Genomic DNA, 26,216 nt, shown 5'->3' on the forward strand with positions numbered 1-26,216 from the left:
CCGTCTCATCTCAATGAACCTTATTCTGTACATCATCGTAAATCGGGGTAACAGTCTCATGGTTTTGAGCAATTGAAGATGACTGAAATGGAGATATAGTGGTACAGCTGTGCAGAGAGAAGTACAAACTGCATATTAGCCTAACCCTGGAGAGGCAAAACCCAAAATCTCAGCTAAATATCATAGGCATATTATGAACTAGCTTTTAATTGAAAGAAAGATATCATAGCATAAATGGCCAAGAAGACTTAGATTTTAATGAGTATTAACTGAAGACATGACAGATTATTTTAAAACTCACAATGCTGCATTACAATTACAGAAGCTGTATGCTGTGTTCTTATGAAACAGACAACATAATGTCAATGCCCTTCTCCTCCCACCACTTCCTTCTTAGATAAGTGACTCTTCCAACTATTCTCAGAACTTCAATAAAAATGAAGGCTCTTTAGTTTGGCTTCTCTTGTCAGATATATTCAGATATTAAGTAATTACAAGGCTAAAAGCAGGACTTGCTCTGCCTCCTCCTCAGCTGAGATGAAACATGAACATTGCTATATGCCCAAAAGTAACCTGTGAAAGTAATTCCTACAGTAATTGGAATAGAAAATTATTAAATGGGATTATGGAGGATTACAGATTAAATTACTCTGAAAGTTGTTCTCTTCCCCATGATTTTCTGAGACTCTATACTGGTTTGTAATGTTTTGCTTCATTAGAGTTGGTTCATGAGTAAGAGAAATAAAAAATACAGTCTAGAAGTAGTGGATATGCATTATACAACCATTGCAATGGGTGTGGAGAACAGGAAGTTGGACTTCTGCATTCCCAAAAGAGAACCACTGGCCATAGTTAAGAATCTCCAACAACTGGCAAGGTAAAACAATGCATTTTGTTACTCTGCTAACAGAAGAGTCTTTCAGAAGCTTTCTCAGTGTTTCAGTTGTTTTAGGCTCCAGCATCACTCCACTGGATTGCCGTCACATACAATTATATGGGTCATAAGAAGGTGACATTCCCTTTTTTTCAGCCAAGATATTTGTCCAGATTGTACCCGTGGGACACCACTGTGGCTCTTTTGAACCTGAGGGAATGTGAGGAAGGAGCATAGAGAGGATGAATCCCTTCTGCTTACTGCAGTATACAGTGGAAGCGGTGAAATCAGAACTGACCGCTCACTGGCTTTGCTCAAACAACTAGTACAGAAAGTCCCCAGGAAGACTGTAACAACTCTAGAGTGATTTTTTACAAATGGAAATGAAACAGAGTCAAAATCATCCAAATTTATAGAAGAGGAAGAAATCCAGGAGAAAAAATGTGTGATGATACATATGTGAAAAAGAAAGTAAAATAATTATGCAGCACAATACGTAGTAGCTGGATCCCCATTTAATTAAAAAAGTGAAAGACTGCTGCCCTCACTTATCATCCTACACTGTTTATTAATCTTCATGATGCTTTTTCTTTTCTATATCAATCCCTTTTCATCCCAACATACCTGAAAAAAAAATCTCACTGTAATTTACAATTTTGCAAATCTTTAGATTGTCTCATAGAAAATAATCAAGCACGTATAAAGATTATTTTAACCATCATTTTAGAAATGAAAAAAATCACAGACTATGGATCTGCTATGGGTATTACGAAATGCTGGTCTCTGTTTTCACTTAGATTTTTTAAGTAAAAATGACCTCAAAATCTATGTAAATAGGACTGTTATATTCAACAATGAACTCTGAATTGTGAATATACCAGAAACTCACATATGAGGGGCACACTTTACTGCTGTGCCAAGACAGAACTCAGCAAAACAGGGAGTTAAATGTCACTTGAGGCCTATTTCTGTGGAAATTAATAAATCTTTTATTTTTAATCTTCAGTCTCCACACTAAAGATTTTGATGGAAATTCAAGAGTTCAGGAAAAGAAAAAACAAAAACCTACACCATATTCTTTCTCCTAAAGTAAGAGGTTATTTGGGGTTAGCAAAGATAGACCCTTTGTACTACTTGCAAACTACTTTGAACTCTTTCAGTTTAATGCTGACCCGTCTGAATTTACAGTCTAAACTTCCTTGTGGGAGGAGCTGTTTTTTGTTTATGTTCTATAGCGTGCATAATGAGTTCAGAATAAAACAAACACAATAGCAGCCACAGGACATATTTATATTTGCTGTATCCTAACACAGCACTTGCATATTGCGTTGTTTGGTTTCAAGTGTTTTAATTATTCATTAAAGAAACTCTTTTTATAAGCTGCCTTTATGGACACACAGAATGTAATTCAAGGAAAAGTAATTCAAGTGGAAGGAACTTTAAACCCAGGGGATGAGAGAAGCATGACTGCTGATTTGCCTTGCATGGTGACATTTGTGTTTTAAGATATTTTATTCAAGATTTTTACACCACCTTTTGCCCCTCTGCCATAGCTTTAGTCTGAGCATCCATGAAGAAAAGGTTGTTTCTACAGGAAAAAAATATTTCCTGTGACAAATACCTTTCAGGTACTATATTCTTTGCATCATCTATACTTTAATTACATGGTCCAATGCTCTTCTCAAAGAAACAGTAATGTTTTTTATAGGAGAGAACAGGCAGCACTGAGTATAAACTGTAACAAGAAAGATTTAGGTTTGGCATGAGGAAAAAATTTCTGACACTATGGGTATTTAAGCATTGCAATAGGTTGTCAATGAAGGGTGTGAAATCTCCATCATTGTAATGCTTTCAGCAACAGTGAGGAAAACATCTGTCAGAAATGAAATGGGCATTGCCAGCTCCTGGAGAAGGGAGATGGACAAGATGGCTTGTTGGAGTTCCTGTCCAGTTCTATTTTTTTTTTTTTCCAATTGTTAAAGAGACCAGAAAACAAGTTACCTGCTTACGGAATTTCATCCAGGTGCAGGTTATGGGTGCTGTTCCGACCACTTTGGCAAACAATTCCACTGATTCACCAGCACGGACTTTTCTGTCTTCTGGGAACTGAGTAATCTGAGGGGGAGTAGCTGATAAAAAAAAAAAAAAAGAGAAAAGAAAACAATCCCTTTTTGTTAATTTTTTCTTAAAATTCAAAACACATTTCTCTCTCAGCTCAACAGTTTCAGAGCCATATGTGAAATACGGATTGGCACTTACCTGTTGTTTGCAATGAAACAACACTGTCAACATTATTAATTCTGCTGTAGAGGAGCAGTAGCAATCTACACATCAGAAGTTTGCTGATGCAAGACCAGCGTACAGAAATGACAGTGACAGGATGAGGAGGAATGGCCTCAAGTTGCACCAGGGGAGATTAAGGCTGGACGTTAGGAAATAATACTTTTCTGAAAGAGTGGTCAGGTGCTGGAATGGGCTGCCCAGGGAGGTGGGGGAGTCACTGTCCCTGGAGGTGTTCGAGAAACATTTAGATATAGCGTTGAGAGACATGGTTTAGTGGGGTTATTGGTGGTAGGTGGATGGTCGGACTGGATGATCTTGTAGGTCTTTTCCAACCTAGCTAATTCTATGATTCTATGATTCTATGAAATATGAAGGCCAAAGCTGCCAAAGCCGATCACCAACTCCAAACAAACAGTTCACTAAATATGCTGTAGGATTCTTCACTTTGCATTTTTGAAGAGGAGCCCTTTGTAATCTCATCTCAGTTTGCATATGCTGGCAGAGTCTGCAAACCTGCTTCAAAATGTTATCAACAGCACTCTGACAATCTAAAATTCAGTAGCTGCCTTTGAGCATTCTGTGTTCAGTGGCCAGGTGAGCATCATGTGGGACATCTATTACACAGGCATAGAAGGAAATCAACTTTTATTTATCAGCTTCTCAGTGGTACATACTTATGCAGATTTGGCATCCTGTGATACATAGAAAACCCCTTTAACTGAAGGCTAAGCTGTGTTGTGGATATTCAAAAGGGTTGGAGTTACAGTGCTGATACACTACAGGATTTTGCTGTAGTCTATTCCACAGTAGGAACTATTTTTGCATGCTCATGATTTAATTTTAGCCAAATACAACCTTGTGAACAAGTTTGTAAAACAGGCTTGGCTCTCCATTTTTCTCCTCACAGAACTTAATATCCACCATTTAATCACATATGCACAATAAATTCAGCAGGTAAACAGCTGTACTTAGAAGTGCATTGACTGATCTTTAAAACCCTGATGGTTATTTATTCCTATAGGATTACACATGCAAATAATTACCTGCTTTTGGAGGAGTCTTTGGAGCGGGTTTCTTCTTCACTGTTGCTTCACCTAATTATTTAAAAAAAAAAAAAAAAAAAAAACTTAGGTAAAAGTTGTGAGTTTTGGAAGGCAGTAGATGAACTACAAAGCTTACATTCATAGTGATGCTTTGTTGGTACTTGGAAATCTGTCATGTTCTTGCAGCATATTAAACGAAAGAATTAAAAATACTTAAAAAAAACCAACACTTTAATTATTCTGAATGATCCTCAGCATATTCACAGTTGAAACTAGAACTTTTAAAAGAGCCAAAGGCTTCTGCTACACATATCCCATTCTCCGTCATACCCCATTCCTCATAGCAGTTTAACAGGGGTGAAAACACCAGTCAAAGGTCCACCTCATACCGAATTTCTGCTAATATTTCCAGCATAATCCATGCTGAATGAGCTCAGTTAAAATTACACAGTGAACACTGCATGCTACTTCTTATGCTCCTTGTGAGCTAGCAAAGAAAGAGACACATACTGGTAGTAAATACTCATTTCAGTCCTCCGCCACGTCCTGTTCCTGAGGTGGGGACAATTTTTGCTAATGTTCACAATGGAAGGGTCATGGCGTCAAAACACATGCCCATATGCCCCAGTATTTGACACCTACATACCCACGTATTGAAAAGACAATGTTCTAGAAAATTGCAAATAGTAAATAGAAAAACAACTGAGAAGAAAAATAGGTAGAAAATGACTATTTACCATTTCTCAGAATAAAAGGATCTAGAGGCTACTGGAATCACAAGGGTATGCATGTTAGGTTCACAGACAAGCAATGTTTTGCCCAACAGAAACATAAAGAGGTTCAAAAGGACAAATTCATACGAGATACATCTAGTGCCAGCCATTAAATGTAATGGAATGGGATGCCTTCAAACCACTGAATTCCAGAAGCAGAGGAAATAATTCCTTGTAAAGCACTCTCTTTTTACCCACTAACCTAAGTGTTCTTGTCAGAGGATGGCCTCTGCTCTGAGAGGACATTTCTTCTTTTCTTGTGCTCAGGTAGGCAGGTTGATTGGACTGGCTACTAAGATGTTATTTTCTGCAGTGGAGGCAGTATCTGCCATGTGCTTTTGAATAGCTGGCAGCATCTGTGTGTGTGCATAGTGATAGCCGTAACACTCTCAAAAGGTTTGACTAGGTTCACTGTTTAAGATATTTCAAATTCAGAAGACATTGAGCAGCAAAAAAAAAAAAAAAAAAAAAAAAAAAAAAACCCTAAAAAAATAACTCCTATGAGCTGTGTGTGATACCCAGGCAACAGGTCACCTGATAGCCTGTGAATAAGGAGCCATGAGATGTGAATTCACTGTGGGGATCTAATGTTACAGCTCAAGCAATGGGCAACTGTGTGAAAACTGATTTAATTTTTAGAGATGCAATTGATTTGCTATAGGTTGTTAAAAGACCAAATGATTTAGTAAAAAAGTAATGGTTTAACTGTCAACACCAGTGTTTTTCCAGTTCATTCTGCAGAATATTTCACTGTACAGTGAAGTTGTGGTCACTTTCTTCTTAGAATCTCATCTATCTCATAGCTATTTCCTAAGTATAGTTAGCGTCTGTATGCTCTGCGTGTAGTGTTTTTGTTCAAAGCAGATATAATACAATAACGAAGAGGTAGGATATTCTTGCAGTACTTATGGCTGAATCAGTAAAGAATTGGATATCTCTCAAGGAGGCCTTTCTTCAATGATGGCTCAACAGCACTAATTAAAGGTTTTGATTAAGACTTCTGTAGATTTTACCCTGTCATAATAGGACCACGTCTACCATGCGGGCTTAATTCTTTTTAAATAGAGGCCTTCAAAGAGCCCTACAGCTCAATAAAGGGACTCATTACTTTTTGGGTCATCAGCAGACTGACATGTCCACTGGCTACTGTACTGAGTGACAGGAAAAATATTTCCAGCTTCTCTTTCCTGTCCAAGTTCTATGAACAAAAACAAAAAAGCGGGATTTTCAAAATAGCTCTCCTCTTTGTCGTTGCATCTTCTCACCCTGAGCTGAAACTCTGATTTATTTCAGGCTGTAGTCATAGTTATGTAGATGAAACTACTTCCGTGATCAGGTGCCACTTGGAAGGGCTGCAGAATCTGGCGTATTGTTTGTTGTTAAACATCCCCATTAATAAAAATACACCATTAGTTATGCATTGGATGCACAATCTTATGCAAAATAACTCAGTTATATGATTTAATAATACGTAATTTTTTGGTGCTGCATTTGACATCAGATTCTCTCCTCTTCTCTAAACTTAGGGATAAATAGTTGTTGGGTATATCCTCAAAGTTATAATGACTTTTAATAGTAGTCAAAGCAATGTCATGAATTTGATAACTTTCACACTCCATTAAGCCTGATATGAACAAAGAACACCAGTGATGAGGAAAAAAAATAAATGCCATCTTGTGTTCTAGATACTAAAGCTATTTTTCAGAAATGTCAGTGCAGACAAATGGGAGAAAAATCATTTTCCTTAATCCAGCACAATTTTCACTTGCCTGACACTTGCAAGTGTCAGGCAAGTGCTGGTGGGGTGATCTCAGTCTCCAAATTCTCATGTTTCACTCTGACTCTTAATATCTCAAGAATTTTTTTCACTTGGCTGACATTGTCATTTGCTGCCTTTGCACAATACATACACAGAACAAATATCCATTTACTCAGATACCTCTCTAACTTTTCCCTGTCTATCAGCCACACCCAGTTCATCACAGAAGGAACCTCAATAACATAATTTGTTCATTTACAACTACAATCAGTGACATGCAATTCATCACTATTAAAGAATAATGTTGCTGAATAGCCAAGGATTTATACTGAACCACCATGTATTGTGTTTACCCTGCAAATGGAATAAATGCATCGTTTCCCTCTTAGCTCTAGAAAAAAATAAGGGCTATATTTAAGACACTTTAAAAAACTTTCACCTCAAGGAGGATTTCCATAGCAGCAAAATGAAGAACACAAACCCATCAATCAACTAGGGTACTGCTTTTTATATGAAAATACAAGGGTTTTTTGTTGTTGTTGTTTTTTTTAGTTTTTACCCATCAGGACATTACATTCACTTAACTGAGGATATACAGACTGTCACTGGATTTCATCAAACCATGCAGACTGCAAAGGGCTGCTGGAAGGTCTGGCTGAATATCCTGTTTTGCAGACACAAATAGCCCTGAGCAGAAATGCAAGGCGGGGCAGTGTGGAAGGGAATGAGTAGAAGGATACGTCTCTGCATCCTTGAAGCAGACTTTTTTGGCAGATGATGCACACTCTACGGTTCGTAGAACATCCTTAAGAATCCCAGCTCATCTCATGCATCTTTTTGAAAGCAGCTTTTGTTTCAAAAGCTGCTGGAGACCATGAAAAAATCTAATAAGATTAATCAAAGTTGACGAGGTCAAATGATTGTTTTCATTAAAATATTTGAGCCTCTTGGAAATGTTAGTGTAAATCTGCTTCTGTTGCTTTTTCAGCAAAAAGGACCTTTCCTCTCTTTTGATATTTACATTGAAACAGGCTGAAGCTGAAAACCAGCCTGGAAAAAAAAAGGACATAATATTCCCTCCTTAAACGAATCTGCCTTCTAGAAACGACTTAATGTAAACATCACAAGGCTGGTATTTACATAACTTTATAGCCAGGTTTGCCTCTTAGAGAGCTTGTGTCTGGGGGCACATACACTAAAAAAGGGAAAGATTCCATACAGGCTGATAGCTGTGGGGCATTTGGTTGTGAAGTTCTTTGCCCTGATGTTGAATTCATGAGAGCAGATATGTTCGGAAGCCTCTGTCTTTCTTTTTTGCTTTCCTTTTTTGGAATTTTACTAAAAATAAGCAGAGCCCTCCCCTGAAATGGCTCTCTGTACAACTTGCTTTCATAAAGCACAAAGTAGAACTCTGATCCAGTCTGAAAAAACAGCAGTACTCAAGATAGCATTTCCAATCAGTCCATAATTTCGTTTTCCGTTATGGCCATGTCTAAAGTTAGGTGCCTGTCTTCTGTAGTGATGGATTTCTGCTAGTAAATAAGCACAGTAAACACCTAACTCTGTTAAACATAAGAAGCAAGACATTTCCCTGCTTCTGTGCTATTGTGTACTAGTCTCATTTTAGTTCAAGGTAAGAGGAAAGCTAATGTAATACTTTGATAATATAGTGACACAGGAAACCATTTTCCAATCATGCAAAACTTCTCAATATTTCATCTTCTGAGAGTGACTATGTTGTTTTTTTGAGAGTTTCCTTTAAGAGAAACTGAAAAAAAGAAGCCATGTCTGTAACACGTTAGATATCACAGTATTTAATAAGTGCATATATAAAGAGGAGATGGAAAGTCCAGACTCAAGTCTCTATTCTGTCTTCTCCATCTCACGTGAATGCTTCAGATATGTGCGCTGTGCCACTGTGATGTCTCTGTCTCCCATACATAAAAGAATTGCAGTGTAACCTCTTCCTGACCCTGGGGGAAGACATCAGAATACGATACTAAAGGAGACAGTTTTTTTGTCTCCACTAACTGCTTCTGGTGCTAGAAGGCATGAAGTGACTGAGACGTAGAAGTACAGAAGAGTAAAATCCTCAGGGTTAAGGCAATGTCATTTTCTGTTCTATCCTTGCTTCTCTCACAGACTTCCTTGTTGGAAGGTATTACTTAGAACAGATAAGCTGAGATAAGAGAAAGATGGTGACTAAAATTGTACTAAAACAAAACACATAATTACTTACCAACTTAACAATGCATTCATGAAGCTATACTAATTGCCACAGAGAAAACTAACATTGACAATGTACCAGAACAAGTAGCCTGAAAACTTCAGGGTTTGAAAGTTTAGTTTCACTTGATTGCTTCTCAAGAAGCAAATTCCTAGATCTGTTTCCAAATAAACATTTATTACCTAAATACAATAAAATAGAGAAGAACTCTTAAATTCAATTAAATTTGATGACATGAGGAAATTAGAGAACTAAATGCCATACAAGTCACTTTTTTCAGTTTGCATGCTTCAACACAGTTTTTAATGGCTTCTATTTTTCTCATAAAAAACAACCGACATTTTGTTGCAACATTCCATATTTAGTTTCTAAATCACACAGAGATTGTCCACTAATTGAAAAAAAAAATCAACCCTCCTCCATGAGAAAAAAATAATCCAAGAAATATTCACTCTTGCATTCCAGTCAAGAGAGAGTTAGCATACTCAGAGCCTCAGCAATGCAGAATAGTGCACTCAAAGTAACTTAGTATTTAAAACAGCTCAGCTAGAGGAAGAAACAATTCCACTGCAGTTTGTTAGCACAGTGCTTGAGCAATTTCTGCAATTAAAGTACAGAAGAGGCCCAGCACCAAACAGAGATTACAAAGTTACGTGAATTCCACTGAAAGTTTTGATGGGAGCAAGAGAATGTTAGTTTCTTGAACATAGATTCCATTTTTGGTATTTCTCATATTCAGCAAGAACATCTAGCATTTGATGCTAAAATGCTGCGCTCAGCTGCATATGAACAGCAGCCTAAACTAGGTCACTAGCCTGCTATCCAGTCTGTTAGGAAGGAAAAAGACTGTAAGGATATTTGGACCTCCAGGAGCTCCAAATTATTTTAGTGGGTCAAGCTAGATGTTCTGTGCTTTTGCACCTTAATTAAGTCAGTGCTTGTAGGCCCCTCTTTTAGAAAAGAAACTTTGGTCAATATTTCTATTACATGCCACAGATCTGCAATTTGTCGTCACTTAACTGGGAGCTGATGGTGTATGGCACCTCCCCAGTTCAAGGCCATGTTGCAAAAACTACCCTCATTTTTCTCTGCATAAGACAATCAATAAACATTTCTGTCTTCTTTGGTCAACATACAGCTATGTAGGATAGACTGTATGAAAAACACATGGAAAATATTGTCCTGTGCCAATATTAACTCAGAAAATGTCAGAGTGGTGTGAGCTATAAAGTAACCTGGCAGAGAATCAGAATGCGTACTGGGCATTAGCCAGCAGTACTGGACTGGGCTTCATGGAGAGCAACAAATTAGTGTTTCTCCAGTTACTGTCTTTATAAGTACAGTTGCTGAATTTTCTTTTAATCTTGGGAGGCAACCAAACTTCATAGTTACCATTGCATTGTTGTTTCAGGTAGTTTTGTTGTGAGGACTTGTCCCACAGTTATTCACCCTTGGGTCCCAATCCTGAGAAATGCATTCACCACCTCTCATTATTCAAACTTTCAGAGAAATTGTATCTAGTACAATTGTATCTTAATAACAGCTTGTGATGATCTTAGATATACTAAATGAAGAGGAGTCAGCTTCTCTTAGAAAAAGAGACTGATTTCTTTTTTTCCTTGAAAAAGTTTGGTTGGAGACTTCTCTGGCAATGAAATTCATATTGCTCCAACACACTAAGTAGAGATCTAGATACTTTGCTTTCACTGTGCAGAAAACTTGATTCTTCCAACAGTCAGGAACAGAGCACCACAGACCTTCTGATAAAAGAATGGGCTGAGAGAACTGGTTTGAATAGTCTCAATGAGCCCTAAATGCATCTCAGAAGGTTCTAGGGACCAAAGAAGGCAGCAGTAGCACAGTTGCCAGACCACATTTGCTCCACAGTTGTGTCTTATTTCTGCAGTTAAGAGAATTTCTCAGACCTGATTAGTTGCTTCCTTAGCAGCTTAGTTCTTCTCTTAGAAAGAGGGAAGTTTTATACTGAGGAGAAAACAATCTGACACGACAGTAAAATTTTAAAACGCCTTATATTCCTCAGTGCCATTTTTCGTATTATATTGATGGAACAGAAATCAACCAAAAATTCACCAAGCTTAAATATTTAATAGGACATTTTCTTAAAATAGCGCTTGCAGATTTGGCTCCTCTGACAAGATTGTTTATTGAAGAGCAGATAACAGAACTGTGTGCGAATCACTTGGCCACTGACTCAAAATTTTTCCATGGTAATTAAAATGCTTAGAACCCACCCCATCCCCAACTCCACAGCAATGAATATATAATACAATAAGGAGTCCTGTCTAACATATTTATATTTTTGACACTCTTTTCCAAAAATGCCATTGTTCAGCCTGAATTCAAGTACCAACAGTGCTGAAAAATCACATCTGATAGATAACAGAGCAGTCCTTCTAGAGGATTCAATCTGGACAGCGTCACTGACAACATTTTATTAACAACTGTCAGCAGGAGAATGCATTATTACTTAACCAAAAATGTGTTTGACGTGAAAGCAAACAGATTTTATACAGTGGCTGATATAAAAGATTTATATCAGCAAGATACTAAATACTGCTGAATAATACACGTTGGGCCCCTTCACATGGAGGTATGTGGAAGAAGTTACTTTGATGTCACTTTATTTTTAACCGATCAGAAAAATTTATGCTTGTGCAATGAAAGTGTGTGCTGGGGCCACCCTACAATGCATGTGCTTTAGGTATGAGAACAGCAGGTTTAACAAGTGCATTACTCAGATGAGGGAATCCAGGACTTCCTGTTAGGGTTTCACACCATTGATTATGGCAAGTAACAGTTGCCACCTCTTACTATTTACTGGAAGTAGGGCTGCAAATTAGCTCTTCAAAAAGCAGTGGACATTTCTCCAAACACTTTGACCTAATGCTTAGACTTAGGATGGTTATTTTCTAAAGCATTAAAGCCAATTCTTTTCTCAGTAGCAATTACTTGGATGCAGTTTCTTCCTACTACTGTAGTCAATGCGGCAGCAACAATTCTCACAGTGAGAAAATGTCTACAGATTAATATGCCATTCATTCTCATTCAGAAAGAGAAGCATATTGATCTTCACTTTCAGGAACTAAAAGTTAATTACTTTCCATAAGATTTCCTGAAGGTTTCTACTAGGGCAAAAACCTTGGAATCTCTTATAATTTATCCAAAGGGAGAAAATGTTGACGTAGATGCTCACCATATGAAATTTGACTTCCACTTTCTTACAGAAAATAGACAATATGGCATACTCTTCCTGAGAAGTATTTCTTAAGATGACATAGAGTATACAGCTTCTATGCCCATTCAGTATATACTGTTGTGACTTCATAGAATTCAGTCTTATAAATCCAGGAAGAGTAAATAAAGCAAACCATTTACAGATTTATGAAGTGTACCCTGAATTTAATGGCATGTCATTTCTGAATTCAGCAACAAATGGCATTTCTTGATCTTTTCCATGCTTGGCATGAGAGATCAGTGCTGTTTATCATTGTGTAGATTTTATCATGTTCCTTTCCAGTAATATCTTTTAAAACTAAACATTCCCAGTCTATTTAATCCCTGACATGTAATTTCTTTATTTCTCCAATATCTTTTCAAAGAAACAGGTGGAAGGTTAAGAACTGAAATAGTTACTCAAAATACAGAATTTATTCTGTGGCATTGTTAGGATTTTTTTCCCCACTATTTCTTCCATGTGATTCTTTCCGCTTTACTTGCCATTAGGACTGCTGGTGAGTTGATGTGGCAACAAAGACTAGAAGAGCACTTAGTAAAAATTTATCTGCTTATCAGATTGAGATTTCTTTTGGAGAGAACTGGTAAAGTAAAGATGTACAAATAACTGAATTGTTAAGCCCATTCTCTTTCAGGTAAGGAACTTCTCTACATCTGAAAGGGATATCAGTTCATATTGAAAATGTGAAGTCTACTGGATCAGTTTTGTATATCTTGCTCATTTCAGGCAGCCTTCCAGAGACTGAGGCTGAGATGTTAGAAAGTACCCATGGAATCTCTGCAACCAAATCCTTTTAAAATTAAATATGTATTTTAAAATTTTTTTCTAAGAACTCTTGTAAAGGCCAACATTCTCTCTGGTTTCCTCGATGTTTTCAGTGCAAGAGGAAAGATGCTTTAAAGGCATTTTGAAAAAAGGGAATTCTTAAGAAAAACAGTCACCATAATTTCAATTTACATTTCCCACTTATTACTAAATCCAGAATTACAAGCTTCTGTTTTACTCCTCCTATCCAATTTCCACTAAAACCAACAGCAAGACAAGCAGTGATTCTACTAGGATGTGGATCGGGTCATATATTCCTGCATTCAGATTTAATTCCTACTCACACTTTCTCCCAGGGAAGCTGCAATTGGTAACACTGCTGGGAGGATGAGAGGAAACTGGCTGGAGTGGCTGACTGAGATTGTATCAGTGTCTATAAATAGCTGAAGAGAAGGTACAAAGAAGTTGAAGTCAGGCTCTTATCAGTGGTGCACAGGGACAGGACAAGAGGCAAGGGGCACAAACTGGAAAACAGCAAGTTCCCTCTGACCATCAGGAAGCACTTCTGTGCTGGGCAGGTGACGGAGCACTGACACAGGATGCCCAGAGAGGCTGTAGAGTCTCCTCCTTGGAGAGCTTCAAAAGCCCCCTAGGCATGGTCCTGGGCATTCTGCTCTGAGTGTCCCTGCTTAAGCAGGAGTTGGACCAGATGAACCCAGAGGTCCCTTCTAACCTCAACCATTCTGGGGTTCTGTGAAATCCATGTGCATACTAAACACTATTCAAAACACTATCCTGTGGAGCTTTGAATGACTTTAAACTTTCTTCCATGTCTAAGAAAAAAAAAAAAAAGGTTGTTTTAATTCCTATAATTTACAGCATTTCGAGCATGCTGGCGTGACCCTTCACGCACTCCTAAATGACCAGTAGAATGGAAAGGTTGAAATACTCAGCAAGCAATTAAGAAGCAGCTGTAACCCAGAGCATAGTTACACATAAGACAGCAATTCCAAAAGCACAATTATTATCATGGTCATCAAACAATACAAAATTGCACTGATTCCTGACTGCTGCTGAAAAAAAGTTGAAAATGTTCCATGCTGGAAATGTAGATTATAAGCTTTTATTTTTCTTTTCTTTTGAGAGGAGGACACAGCTGGATTAAGTATTTCATGTTTCCATTAGAATTCTGTCTTTATGTCTTTTTTAGGAACTCACATGACATCTGAGATAGAAATTTGTGTACTGTGGACACTTCATTTCAAAAGCAGTAGTAGACATTTCTTTTTTTAAAAAAAGATCATGTTACAAGATGATTCAGTAAAGATACTTTACCTACCAGTGGTAAGACAATACATTGTCTACACTGGATACAATATGACTGCAGGCAAACCACTTGAGAATTTCAGTGCTCTTTGGTAGGCAGCCAAAAAGAAATCTGTGTCATAAGTTTATTGCATCATTATGGAAAACTGAGAACTGAGTGGGCTTGGTCTGAACTCACGGTTTTAGATCTTACTTCTAATCCCCACATGACAGAAGCACACTTTATACGCCTCATGTGCAGAGGTCAAAGGAACAGAACAAGCTTCTAATACTATGCCTGCAAACAGGAGGGTATGACTGTGAAATCCCAAAGCACTCTTTTGTTTCCAGTGAAAAGAAAGTAATTAAAATCTCTGTCACTTACTACTCTCTGTTGACAGCACAGGGGGAAGTGTGGTCTTAGGTTTCTTGGTCTTTTTCTCAGCAGGCTTTGCGGCCTTTGTGGATGAGGCAGCTACAATCAAAACAAATAATAAAATATAAATTCTATTTAAAGAACAATAATGAAAGAGCTGTCGGTTAATGTTGGAAATTGTTGGAAATGTCGGAAATTACTGGCCTTTATTTTTATTTCAAGCAAGCACAAACTTGCTGGAGAACATCACATTCCTAAATGAAGAGGGAGCAGACAGGGAGAGTCTCTCTGTGGAAATGGTTGCACTGAGAACCTGAGAGAACAACTAGAAAAGAGGAACCATCAAGGCTAGTGGGCCCATTTTGACTCAACAGAACAAAGTACAACTTGCATAAAGTTGCTTTAGACATGGCATGGAAATAGGGAAGCAAAGGCATCTTTAAAGCATTATTTCACCCTAACGAATGTCTTCCATGTCATTCTTCTATTCCATTATCTATATGAACTACATAGACAAGCACACTTTGAAAAGCAGCATTCCCCCCTATGTTCCCATATGACATAGACACATAAGTAGAAGATGTAACCTTTTTTACACTAAGGTTATCCCAGGTAGAGGATTTCATGTTGCAAATTCTAATGAGCATCGTTTGTTAGATTGCTTGATCCCAACATTTCTCTTTGGAAGAAAGATCCCAGTTCAGGATTCTGACTGCAGCAATAGCTCTATCAACTTACAGCTTTCAAATATTCACCTTTCAGATTGTTTGGGGACAGCAGTTTAAAATTTTGGTACTGGAGAAAAGATAGCATAGACTTTATGGAACCACCCATTTCAGTCATCTATCTCTAGGTACGAGAGTGTGAAAACTGTATTCTCTAAAAAGTTAATAGAGAAAGACAGAATCTCCTCGCAAACAGTTAAGAGAAGGTGGCTGTGCTAGGTCTGAGTCCAGACACTTAAGATTTTACAGACTTGTCCCAGAACTATTCTGATGATTAAAGCCAAATATTCCTCAGACAGTCCATGGGGACAAATGGATATAATGAAATTAAAGATGATTTCTGGAGTCTGAAAATCATCATCTGGGAAGCTGACAGCAGATTGGGTAGAAGAGAACAATTTGAATTGTTGTTTTAGATCACAATTCTAATTTAAAAATAACAACCATTCATTCCCTCTGCCAGTCACGGGCTATCCAGCAGCATTCCTCAGTTAGCAAATTATCAGTTTTCTAAGACCTGGCATACAAGAGTGATTGAGCTGTTAATTTATTTGTGTTTCCTCCATTTCATATGAAAAAACAAAGAACTGAATTTCAGTCAATGCAAAGAATTGAGAAGTCATAGACGAAGATGTGTCATTAGTAGAGACAGACTAGTAGCCAGGCTTCCACACTGAATTCTTATATGCTTTTAAAGAATGCACATAGCTCAGAAACAAATCCAGGTCTAAAATCCATGTGGAAATACAGCAACCAGCAGGAAAATATAGATTATTGCACAGAGCAAACAGAGTCCTTGGGTCTGTATCGTCTCTGCTTATGCTCCTTTACGGAACACACTGAATTACTGCATTGACTGAGAACTGGAGGGAAGAAGTGGGCAGAGATACTTTTTGTGTGTGTGGTTCATAAAGGCTAGTACTGGGAGAGAAGGAAGGATGAAATTAAAGAGGATTTTCCTCTATGCAGGAAACTACTTACCTTCCACAAGCACTTTGCAAGCACATTCTGCTTTTCCCGCTGCATTCTCTGCTATGCATTTGTATTCTCCCCCATCTTCAGGCATCACCTTCTCTATGGTTAGTGAACACAGTGTCCCTAATACAAAGGAAAGAGAGACCAAATAAGAGAGACATCTTGATGCATCAGTTCACAGAAAGGAACAGAATGCATGAAATGAACCAATCCTTTCCTACAGTTGATATTCACTGATAGAAAAAGATGTGTTGACCTTAATAATTTAACATCAGAGTCAGAACTTTATTAATGCTGAAATAAAATAAAACCACATGGATACATATCACTGTTCTCCAAGATTCTCAGATCTGTCTCTGCAGCCCTAAAGTGGTTAATGGATAACGGCAGAGAAGACTCAGAGCAGAGTATCTGCTAGTGTTCTTCGTCTTATAGCAGGGAAAAGGACTCCTCACTTAGCTGGTCATTTCTCAGAAATGTTAGCAGTGCAAGTATAAAGAGGAGGACTTCCATAAACTGTCCATCTGTAATATTTTGATTCAGCCTTATCTCTAGCACTGCCATAAGCATCCATCTTTGAAAGTAGAACCTTAGCTTGCTGGACAAGATTAAAAGTGGAACTGAGAGCCATTTTGTTCTGCTTGAATTCATCAAAGAATGATCATCTTATACTGTAAAGCATCTGTTAAGAAGTCCAACATCAGCAATCAAAATTGTCACTGCAACAAACTCATTCCATTTGAAACAAAAAAAGCAAAATCTGACTTCAATGGGTATGTAGAAACAGGATGCGACATAAGCTTGGTAGTTACCAAAGGGAGTCTGGTGTGACCCAAGGGAAATACATTTCCTCTTAAAACATAAAACTCTGTGAACCAAAACAGAAGATGTTCCCACTGGTTGGGGAGAAGGAAGGAGAACTGTGGTTCACCTAATCCCTTAGATTCACTTCCACTGCTTGGAACAACTATGTGCTTTGTTTCCCAAAGAAAACCCCACTTAAAACACTTTTCGCTTCCAAATATTCCTAATTAAGTGTTGTATTTCTTTCTCTTTCCTCGCTATAAAGCCTGGCCTGTGCCTTAAACACACCCTGAGATGCTGTGCACTTCAGACACTGTTGTTCTCTTGCTCAGAATGCCTCCACCCTCCCCTTATTTCAGCCTCAGTAGTACCTTTTCTTCTTCCTCCATTTACCTTTCTCAGTCTCTCCTAATTGATGGATGGAGTGTAAAGATAATCTTTCTTAGACTTTTTCTAAGAGTCTGGAGACATAAAGACATTTCCCAGCATCTCTTGTCATTTTCCACCTTTCTTTCTTTGTTAACTGGAGGCTACCTTCTACTTTCCAGAGTGCCTGATCTCAGGCTCCCCGTCACATCTATCACTTGTAATGTGGGAGATGGCATTAGAAAAACACTGGGAATCTGATGGCTCCTCTTGGAGACTAGATCTCAGCTCTGATGTGGCAATTGTGCTTTTGGTACTCAGATTTTTTCTCACTGTAAAGCTGAATGTTACAATTCAAAAGAATTTTTTTAAAAAAACTTTCTATCAGTTCTCCATAAATTTGCTTTGCCAGACACACACGGGTTGGAAAAATTGAATGTTTCCCTCCTCCTCATTCTTCACAAAATCAAGAAGCTCTAAATAATGTCAATTTCCTCCGAGAAACAACGTGAAAACTCTCAGGAGCGCTGACCCCTCACTCACAGGGGCTGTGCTCAGCCAACCACAGCATGAAGAGAAAAGCCACGTGCCTTCACTGAGTCAACTCATCTTCATGAGTTAGGCTGAGCCAAAAATGTCACGAGCTGCAGCTCTGTTCCAAATGGAGGAGAGACATTAGAAAAGTATTCTTGCAGGCATCTAGCAAATATAAATTCAGGTGGCTCTTCTGCTTAGAGAAAATGGGAGGGGAAATGATAAATAACTTTTAGTCTAAGAATTTGCATAAACCTGTAAGATATGCTTAGAAAAGGTCATATATTATAATCTAAAAATGCTCTTGACAAAGAACAGAGACTATGAAGCAATGACACGTGTATGACAGAGATCTCTGGCCACCTATATGCATTCATATTGTTGCACTGTTGTCCATACAGCAGGCTGCAGCAGTATAACTTAATGTCTTATGAGAATCACTTCCTGATGCAGAAACACAGCAGAAAGTCCCCATCCTAACAATAAGTCATTCTCCACAATTACACTAAAGTCTAGAATCTCATGATGATCCTCTACTTGCTATGTGCATTTAGCACTCTGTTAGCTGCGCTATTAGAACCCAGTATTGGCCAGACCAGGTGGCAAGGTCTGATCAAAGCTGCATTTGGCTTACTCCACTAAAAAGATAGTGCTTATGAAATGACATCAGTCCTGCCCACTCCAAAAGAATATTTATTTGTCCTTAATTTGAATTAAGCCATTTAGTAAATAGGAGAATGAAAGAAACCTGATTTTTCAAGGGCTGCCTTTGTCTCCTGACTTCAAGCCCCCTACAGCAATAATCTGTATCCTATTTCCCTTCATTTCATCATACTCCCCAGCAACTACCTGGAAACAGCACATATAAAGTACATGGGGGATTATTGGCATGTTGCTACCACATGATGAAATGGTAGCATTCTTCCTTCAGTGGAGGGGTGAAGGGGACACGAGATAATTTGGGTTATTCTCCTTTATTTAGCTTCTAGGATTTGTGAAGCTGTGAACTACACAAACTTTGTGTGAAATTGGCCAAAGATCCAAAGAGATATTAGCCAGTCTGGGTCAGGAGAACAAGGGGAGGCTGACAGAGAACACGGCTGTAGAAATCTTTTCTTAGAAAACTACAGTGAAACGAATGAACAAACAAACAAACCACAAAAGCACAACCACCAACAACAAAAAAGAAAAACAACAAATAGGCAAAACTTGATGAGATCTAGTAAGGATAGGAAACTACTCAGAAGTCCTGTGTTCTATGATCTAGAGCCACAGTGGATTCCTGGGGCTGGAGGGCCAAATGTCTTCTGACGAAATATTTGGTATTTCCTCTGCAAAAACCATTTATGACCTGAAATGAGCTTATTTTCTCATAAATGTAAGAAAACTCAGACCAGTTACTCCAGTTAGAATTCTGAATCCTGGCACTTCACAAATTCCAGACAACTAAAAGAATTTGCAATCAGTTTTGTCCTGCTGTCCCTCTATTTTTCTTCTTCTTTTTTTTTTTTAGGACACAGCTCACTGACAGACTTTAAAATACTATCACAAAGTGCAAGATTAGAGCAAACACTAATGGTTGGATCTTCCAGTTAGCAGAACTGATGCAGCTCTAGATAGACCTTAACAGCCACAGACGCTTACAACTTACTGGAGACTCTGGTTTATATACCTAAAGCCTTTCCCTTGCATTTAGAGCTATTAAAGGATTTTCTGACTTGCTCGGAAACAGTACAAACCAGTTTAAAATATCTCTAGGCTTCTGCATTCTTTCCATGATACTCTGCAGAAAGTGAACTTGAGATATAAAACAAATATACAAACCAACAAAAAACAGCTCCTGCATCTAATTCCCTGCTCTGGCATCTAGATAACTTAACTCCTGACTCCTGTCTGATACAAACTGAAGTTACTATGACGTTCTCACTTGCATCCCACAGGATAAAGAGGACTGTAGAGTATTAAGTAATATTATTAAACACTAGGCCATGATAAATTGTGCCTAGGAGTCAGAATAAAACTATTGAAGAGCTCTTTGGTTCACTGGTGTTAATTTTCTAATTAATTGTTTTTTAGTTTTCTAATACATTAATTTTCTAATAAATCCTGCACTAACAGTGCAGGAAAGTGCAAATATGTGCGACTGCCCCAGTCATGTTTAAAAAGGGCAAGTGGGTTCACCTGGAAACTACTGACTACAGTCAGAATAACAGCAGGCAAAGTAGTGAAAAAACTGACAAGATTTTCAGAGAAGGGTTAAAATGTAATTATTGCTAAGTGATGGAGTTCTAACTATGTGAAAAACCTGTTTTTGTTATTTATGAGATTACACACAACTGCAATATGTCTGTATAAGGGCAATGAGTCATTACTGAAATATGTGTTATCTCATGTTTCTGCTAGTAATTAATACTATTTTAATATATTAAAAGCATTCACAGAATCACAGAATTGTAGGGGTTGGAAGGGACCTCTGGAGAACATCGAGTCCAATCCCCCTGCTAAAGCAGGTTCCCTAGAGTAGGTTACCCAGGAAAGTGTCCAGGTGGATTTTGAATATCTCCAGTGAAGAAGACTGAACAACTTCTTGAGCAGCCTGTACCAGTGCTCTGTCATTCTCAAAGTAAGGAAGTTTTTCCTCATGTTTGTACATAACTTCCCATGTTCCAGTTTATGCCCATTGTCCTTTCTCCCATCACTGAAGACTGTTGAAAAGAGCTTGCCCCATTCACTTGAGTCCCATCCATTAGATACTTACAAGCATTGGTAAGATACCACTTTGGTCTTTTCTCCAGGCTGAACACTCCCAGGTCTCTCATAGGAGAGATGCTCCAGGTCCCTAATCATCTTTGTGGCCCTCCACTGGACTCTCTCTAGAAGTTCCTTGTCTTTTTTGAAGTGGGGAGCACAGAACTGGTTGCAGTACTCCAGATGTGGCCTCACCTGGGCAGAGTAGAGGGGAAGGATCACCTCCCTAGGTCTGCTGGCCATACTCTTTTTAATATACACCTTAATATACTACCTGCAGGTACAGGTAGAGTTAGAGCTGTCAAAATAAAGAAGCCAGGGAAAGCTGACCATAGGAGATCGTCACTTTCTGGTGGACTTCCTATGTGATCAGACTCTTGGACCAAAGTTATTCAATATTTAATCTGTGATGTAGAATTGTATCTACATTAAATGTCAAAAAGCTTACAGATGTCAAAAGACAGTTGGAAATGGGAAAGAGAAAGAGAAAACAGAGTACTCCTCATAAACATTCAAATTTTTAATCTGAGTCCTATTCACTCAAAGAAAATTAGGTTTAAGACAGTGAAATGATAAGTAACACAGCTTAAGACACTGAAATGACAAATAACGAGGGATGCTCTATTTTCAGAATATTTAAATGTTTAACACAGAATTAACAAACATGAGCTCCACTCTTATGCAGCAGGAAGTGGACCAGTGATGTCCAGCAAACACAGTAATAGGAACATGACCTCTATCTTGCTGATGCTGAGGTATGGTCTTCCTGCCTTGTTTTCTTCATGGGGCAATAAAACAACACTCAGCAATGAAAAGGAGCGTTAAAAAGACAAAAACAAAACGCACTAAAATTCAATACAAAATCACTAAACAAAAGTCCATGAACCTCCAAGTTCTAGGCAAAGTCCATTACTGGGAGAAAGCTAGCAGGAGCTTGACTTTGGCAAAACTGGGAGAAGTGTCCTGATAACAGATTCAAAGCCATTATATCAAGCACAAATGGACTCTTTAGCCTAGCAAGGAAAGGAAAGCAATATTTGGAACCAGAAAACACGTAAATTTAAATATGTAAATAGACATTTCTTTGTTTCTAGATAAAAAACCAAAACACTTAGAATAATTAGCCATTGCAATAAATTGCCAGAGATTATAGCCAATTCATCTCTTCCACTATATTTCAATATACACTATATGCCTTCCTGCAAAAAGGAAGCTTCAGACAAAAATTAGAGTACAGAGAGAAATTTTGTGGCACGTGACAAACATGGAACTGCATGAGAACTGATGCTCAGACAACTGCCCTAGACTTAAACTTTATGAAGAAGCTTTTTGAGCTGCAGATTACAACTACTTTCAGCAGTACATAGAAATGTGTTAATTGCACACCAAATCCTTGCTCAACGCTAATTAAAAAATCCAAAAAGCCATGGCAGATCCTCGTTACAATGATATAGACAAGAACAACTGATAGGAAGAAAAGAGCTATATTAAGTCATGAGAAAGTTGTTAAGGCATTACTGCTAACAGGATTACCAACTCTTCATGCTGCCAGAACACTGAGAAAGAAAAAATTGCAGCATCTAACACAAAGCAGTACAAACTGGGCATTTTCTAAGCTACACCACTACTGCCACCCGCCCCTTTATCAAGTAGTTTTTCCTCAGTTCATATAGTCACATGGTACCAAACGTAGCCAAAAAAGCACAGAAAGGTGACGCAGCAAAACAGAAAGTTTGCCAGTTTGTACTTATATTCATTGTTCATCTCATATCTCTAGTCTAGAAATAATGCCAGCTCCCAAACCCCTTTCACCTTTGTGTTCTAAATCAGTTTTTTAACCATGCAAAAATTTTCAGTCCAGATTTTCCTATCCAAAAGACACATTAGGACACTGGCACCGGACACTAATCTGCCAAGCACTACGCAAATCTAAAACAAAATGGATTCTGCTCTAAGGAGTTCACCGTGTGAGGAAGTTTGTTGTTCTGCTCTGTCCTTATATGTCTAACTCTACTGTAGTGTTTGCTACAGCCTTCTTAAAATCTTTTTTATTTTTTTTTCAAATAAAAAGCCTCTCCATAACTTCAAACAAAGAGGCATTCTCTCATATTAAAAACAACTACCTCTTAACCATATGCCATCTAACCTGCCCATATATATGCATGAAGCTCCAAGTTATGAGTATGCTCCTTTGTTTGTCTCATTTACCATTTATTTTGAGATTTCACAGGCAAAAAACAACAACAACAACAACAACAACATTAGTGCTTATCCCAGGAACAGAATAAACACACTGACAAATATTTAAAAGAAGAAAAATATAAAATCATCTTACTTAATTCCTACCAGATCAGACAAGTTGGTAAAAGAAAAATGGTGCAAGAGCTCAACTTTTTCACAAAAAAAAAGATACTTTAAGCAACAAATCACTCATGCCAATCAGCTTACAGTATACTAATTGGGGAAAAATTAGAAGAAATGGGGTAACTAATGAGAACTGAAAGGTACTGATTTTCATTATTTGGAAGGGAAATGAAGCAATATTAATAAGAGAAATGTAAAATGTAAGGAATTAGATTGTTCTTAGATATGTTGTGATTGTAACATTCAGTATTATGCTGCCTAGATTCTGATTTCTAATTGCTAGTGTAAATTTTATCCTGGAATACTGCGTATACTGCAAACTCTAAATTAAGTACTATATTACAAAACTAAAACTACATAGTATGCTTGAAGATGAAAGACTTTTTTGGAGTAGAATGTATTTTTTTTCATTCTCTGAAAACCTTAAAAATCAGTGATTATGCTAAGCCTGGTGTTTGAATTTTGGGTTCTGATGGCAAAGAAGAGGGGCCAACATCCCCCCTTTTCTTGTTCACTAATGGCTAAACTGTATTGGACAGGGAATATAACATGAGCCCATTCAAGCCCTGTTTTTAACAGGTAAAGGGCCTTAGTATCAGATTGGAAATAAATGCCAGGGAAAGTTACTTTCAGTGAGTTAATACATAGAAGGAGTAGTTAGCTCGCCTATCTAGTGAACTTGTTACACAAGTACATTTTTAAGTCTGCCCTTCTTGGCCAAATATGTCACTTGTTTTATCAAATGAGTGTGTTTCTGAAACCAGATTTCATGCATTTATATTAACTATATATTTGTTACCAAGAAATCACTGAACTGACTAAGCGTGAATAAGCCATTCTTCATCTGTGATTCTCCTCTGGAAAATATAACTATGCCATTTTCCATATATGAGAGCTAGTAGTGACCATGAAACATCACAGCAGGAAAACTGTTGGTGAAAAAGCTAAGAGCACACATATTCCCACTTTCACAATGGATTTTGGTGTTGAACACAACAGGACCAGGACCATACAGAAGAAATAAAAAATAGCTTTGGATGATCTAAGCCCATTAGTGTCAGCTAGGTCCATTTGCTCTAATTTTCCCTCTTTCTCCAGAGACTCAACCTTCTTTCAGCTGAGGATGCTGTAGGGGATTATCTGCTGAGCCCATTAAATGCTGCTCCAGGGTTGGCCAAAGGCACTGTTGCTGAAGGACAATGACACCTGCAGGCCTGACCAACATGCCTTTTGGCAAAAGACATAATATTGGCACTGGGTTGCTGTGTACTACATCTAGTTTTATTCTTGCTCTTTATGTTTAAAGCTGCTCCAAATACTTCCTGTGAGACTAATCCATATGGAGAGTTTCTCTATCAGGCTATATTTCCTGATATTCATCCTGAAGTTGTTATTTCACAATTCTAGTCTGTAGTTCTATTTATTCCCTCTTCTCCCTTAGTTACTTCAACTACTTATATGCTCCTAATTATGGGAAAAGAGAAAATTAACTTCTAAGGAAACTGGATCTTACTTATAAGTATCATGCATATCTATTTAGTTACTTAACAGTTGGCACAAAAGCTTCTCACAGCAGGAGAGTTTCAACATGTTCTCCAAATGCCAAAACTAGCAGGTACTAGCTGGAAAAAACTAAATTGACCATCATGCAATGCATCTCTTCTGTGTACCAGAGAGCATGTAATGAGGTTAACAAAATAGCTGTAATCTTCATTCCATTTCTTTCCATTAAAGGAGAAAACCACAGCATTTACTTCCATGCGCAGAATTTATTTCTAAGAGTGCCGGCAAATAGGTGCAAAAGACAGCACAGTGTGGAAGTACTGGCAATACTGATTACCTAAGTATGATAACAGTGTAATGATACAGGTAAACCATAAGGACAGTCTCCACTGGGAAGTTCCCTGCAAAAAAAAACAACTGTCCTGAAACAATGGATTCCTCATCCATCAGTGACATTCACTCCACCTCAATGGAAAACATGCTGAGGTGGGACATCCTGACTAAGTGCCAGCTCTGTGATGTTATATAATTCAAGAGTGTCACCCAACCTAGACAATTGGGTGGGACATGCGACGTACTCTGCCCAGGCAGGTGTATGTTTTCTGGACATCCCTCCTGGATATTTTCTGGTGCAACCCCCTGCTCAAGAAGAGCCAGCTAGGAGGTTGCCCAGCACCATGTCTAGACAAGTTCTGAATAGCTCCAAGGAGGGAGAATCTATAACCTCTCTGGTCAACCACAGTACCATTTCATTAAGCGAATGTGAGCTGGGGGATTGCAACAGTCAACTACTCAGCTTCTCTCAGTCAAGAAAACAACTTTCTGCATTACCACAAGACTAAAGATTTGACATTCCAAGAGGCTCTCCCATAGCTCATGGGATAAATTTATCATTTATAAACCAGCAACTGGATTCTCTTTGATAGAGAGGCTATCTAGTGTACTTTGAGATGCATAATTTCATTTTAAACAACTCCAGGAAAACTCCTGAAACCTTGCTATTTGTGCTTTTTCCCGCGTAAGGGTGATGAAAAAGTAGTGTCCCACCTTTCTGATCCTTTCAGTGCTTTTCACAAGGCTGGCATTTCCTTCAGTCAACTTCTTCTCATACAGATGAGATTACCCATATTCCTGTAGGTCCCCTCTTGTGAAAATCATCATGTGCTCCCAAATAGAATTCTCACGCTGCTTTAGGCATGTTCAGACAGTGCACCTGTTATCATTTCCCTCTCCCCATCTTCTTAGTTTATCTCCTTAATATAATACTCAGATACTATTACTATTTTTTTCTTCTATTTGAATACAATACTTCTTCTGACTGTACCCACTTAAAGAAATCTTCATGTTTCAGTGCTTGGATCACTGTATATGGATGCACTGGTTGTGGTGAACCACTGTGCATGTTCATTTGATTCTCGTTTAATAATACTGAAAATGACTCACTATTATGAGTATAGATCCCTGTGTCAAACTATGATTCTTACTGTGAATGTGAACTTTGTTAATACAGTGTACAGAAAAATGTTATTCTCCAAA

General features: G+C 38.0%; 1 protein-coding gene across 3 annotated transcripts in view; it reads right to left on the reverse strand.

Annotated features, from left to right (window-relative positions):
* MYLK (myosin light chain kinase) overlaps positions 1 to 26,216 on the reverse strand; it is a 191,305-nt gene that overhangs the window by 42,030 nt on the left and 123,059 nt on the right. For all 3 annotated transcript variants that reach the window (XM_021400604.1, XM_021400605.1, XM_021400606.1), the window contains 4 exons: positions 16,368 to 16,484; positions 14,671 to 14,760; positions 4,201 to 4,251; positions 2,876 to 3,003 (listed from right to left, as the gene is read on the reverse strand). In XM_021400604.1, the coding sequence (XP_021256279.1) occupies positions 2,876 to 3,003; positions 4,201 to 4,251; positions 14,671 to 14,760; positions 16,368 to 16,484 (386 nt within the window). The remainder of the gene's footprint in view (positions 1 to 2,875; positions 3,004 to 4,200; positions 4,252 to 14,670; positions 14,761 to 16,367; positions 16,485 to 26,216) is intronic.

Source organism: Numida meleagris, chromosome 5 (assembly GCF_002078875.1).
Source record: "Numida meleagris isolate 19003 breed g44 Domestic line chromosome 5, NumMel1.0, whole genome shotgun sequence".
In the NCBI taxonomy this organism is placed as follows: Eukaryota; Metazoa; Chordata; class Aves; order Galliformes; family Numididae; genus Numida; species Numida meleagris.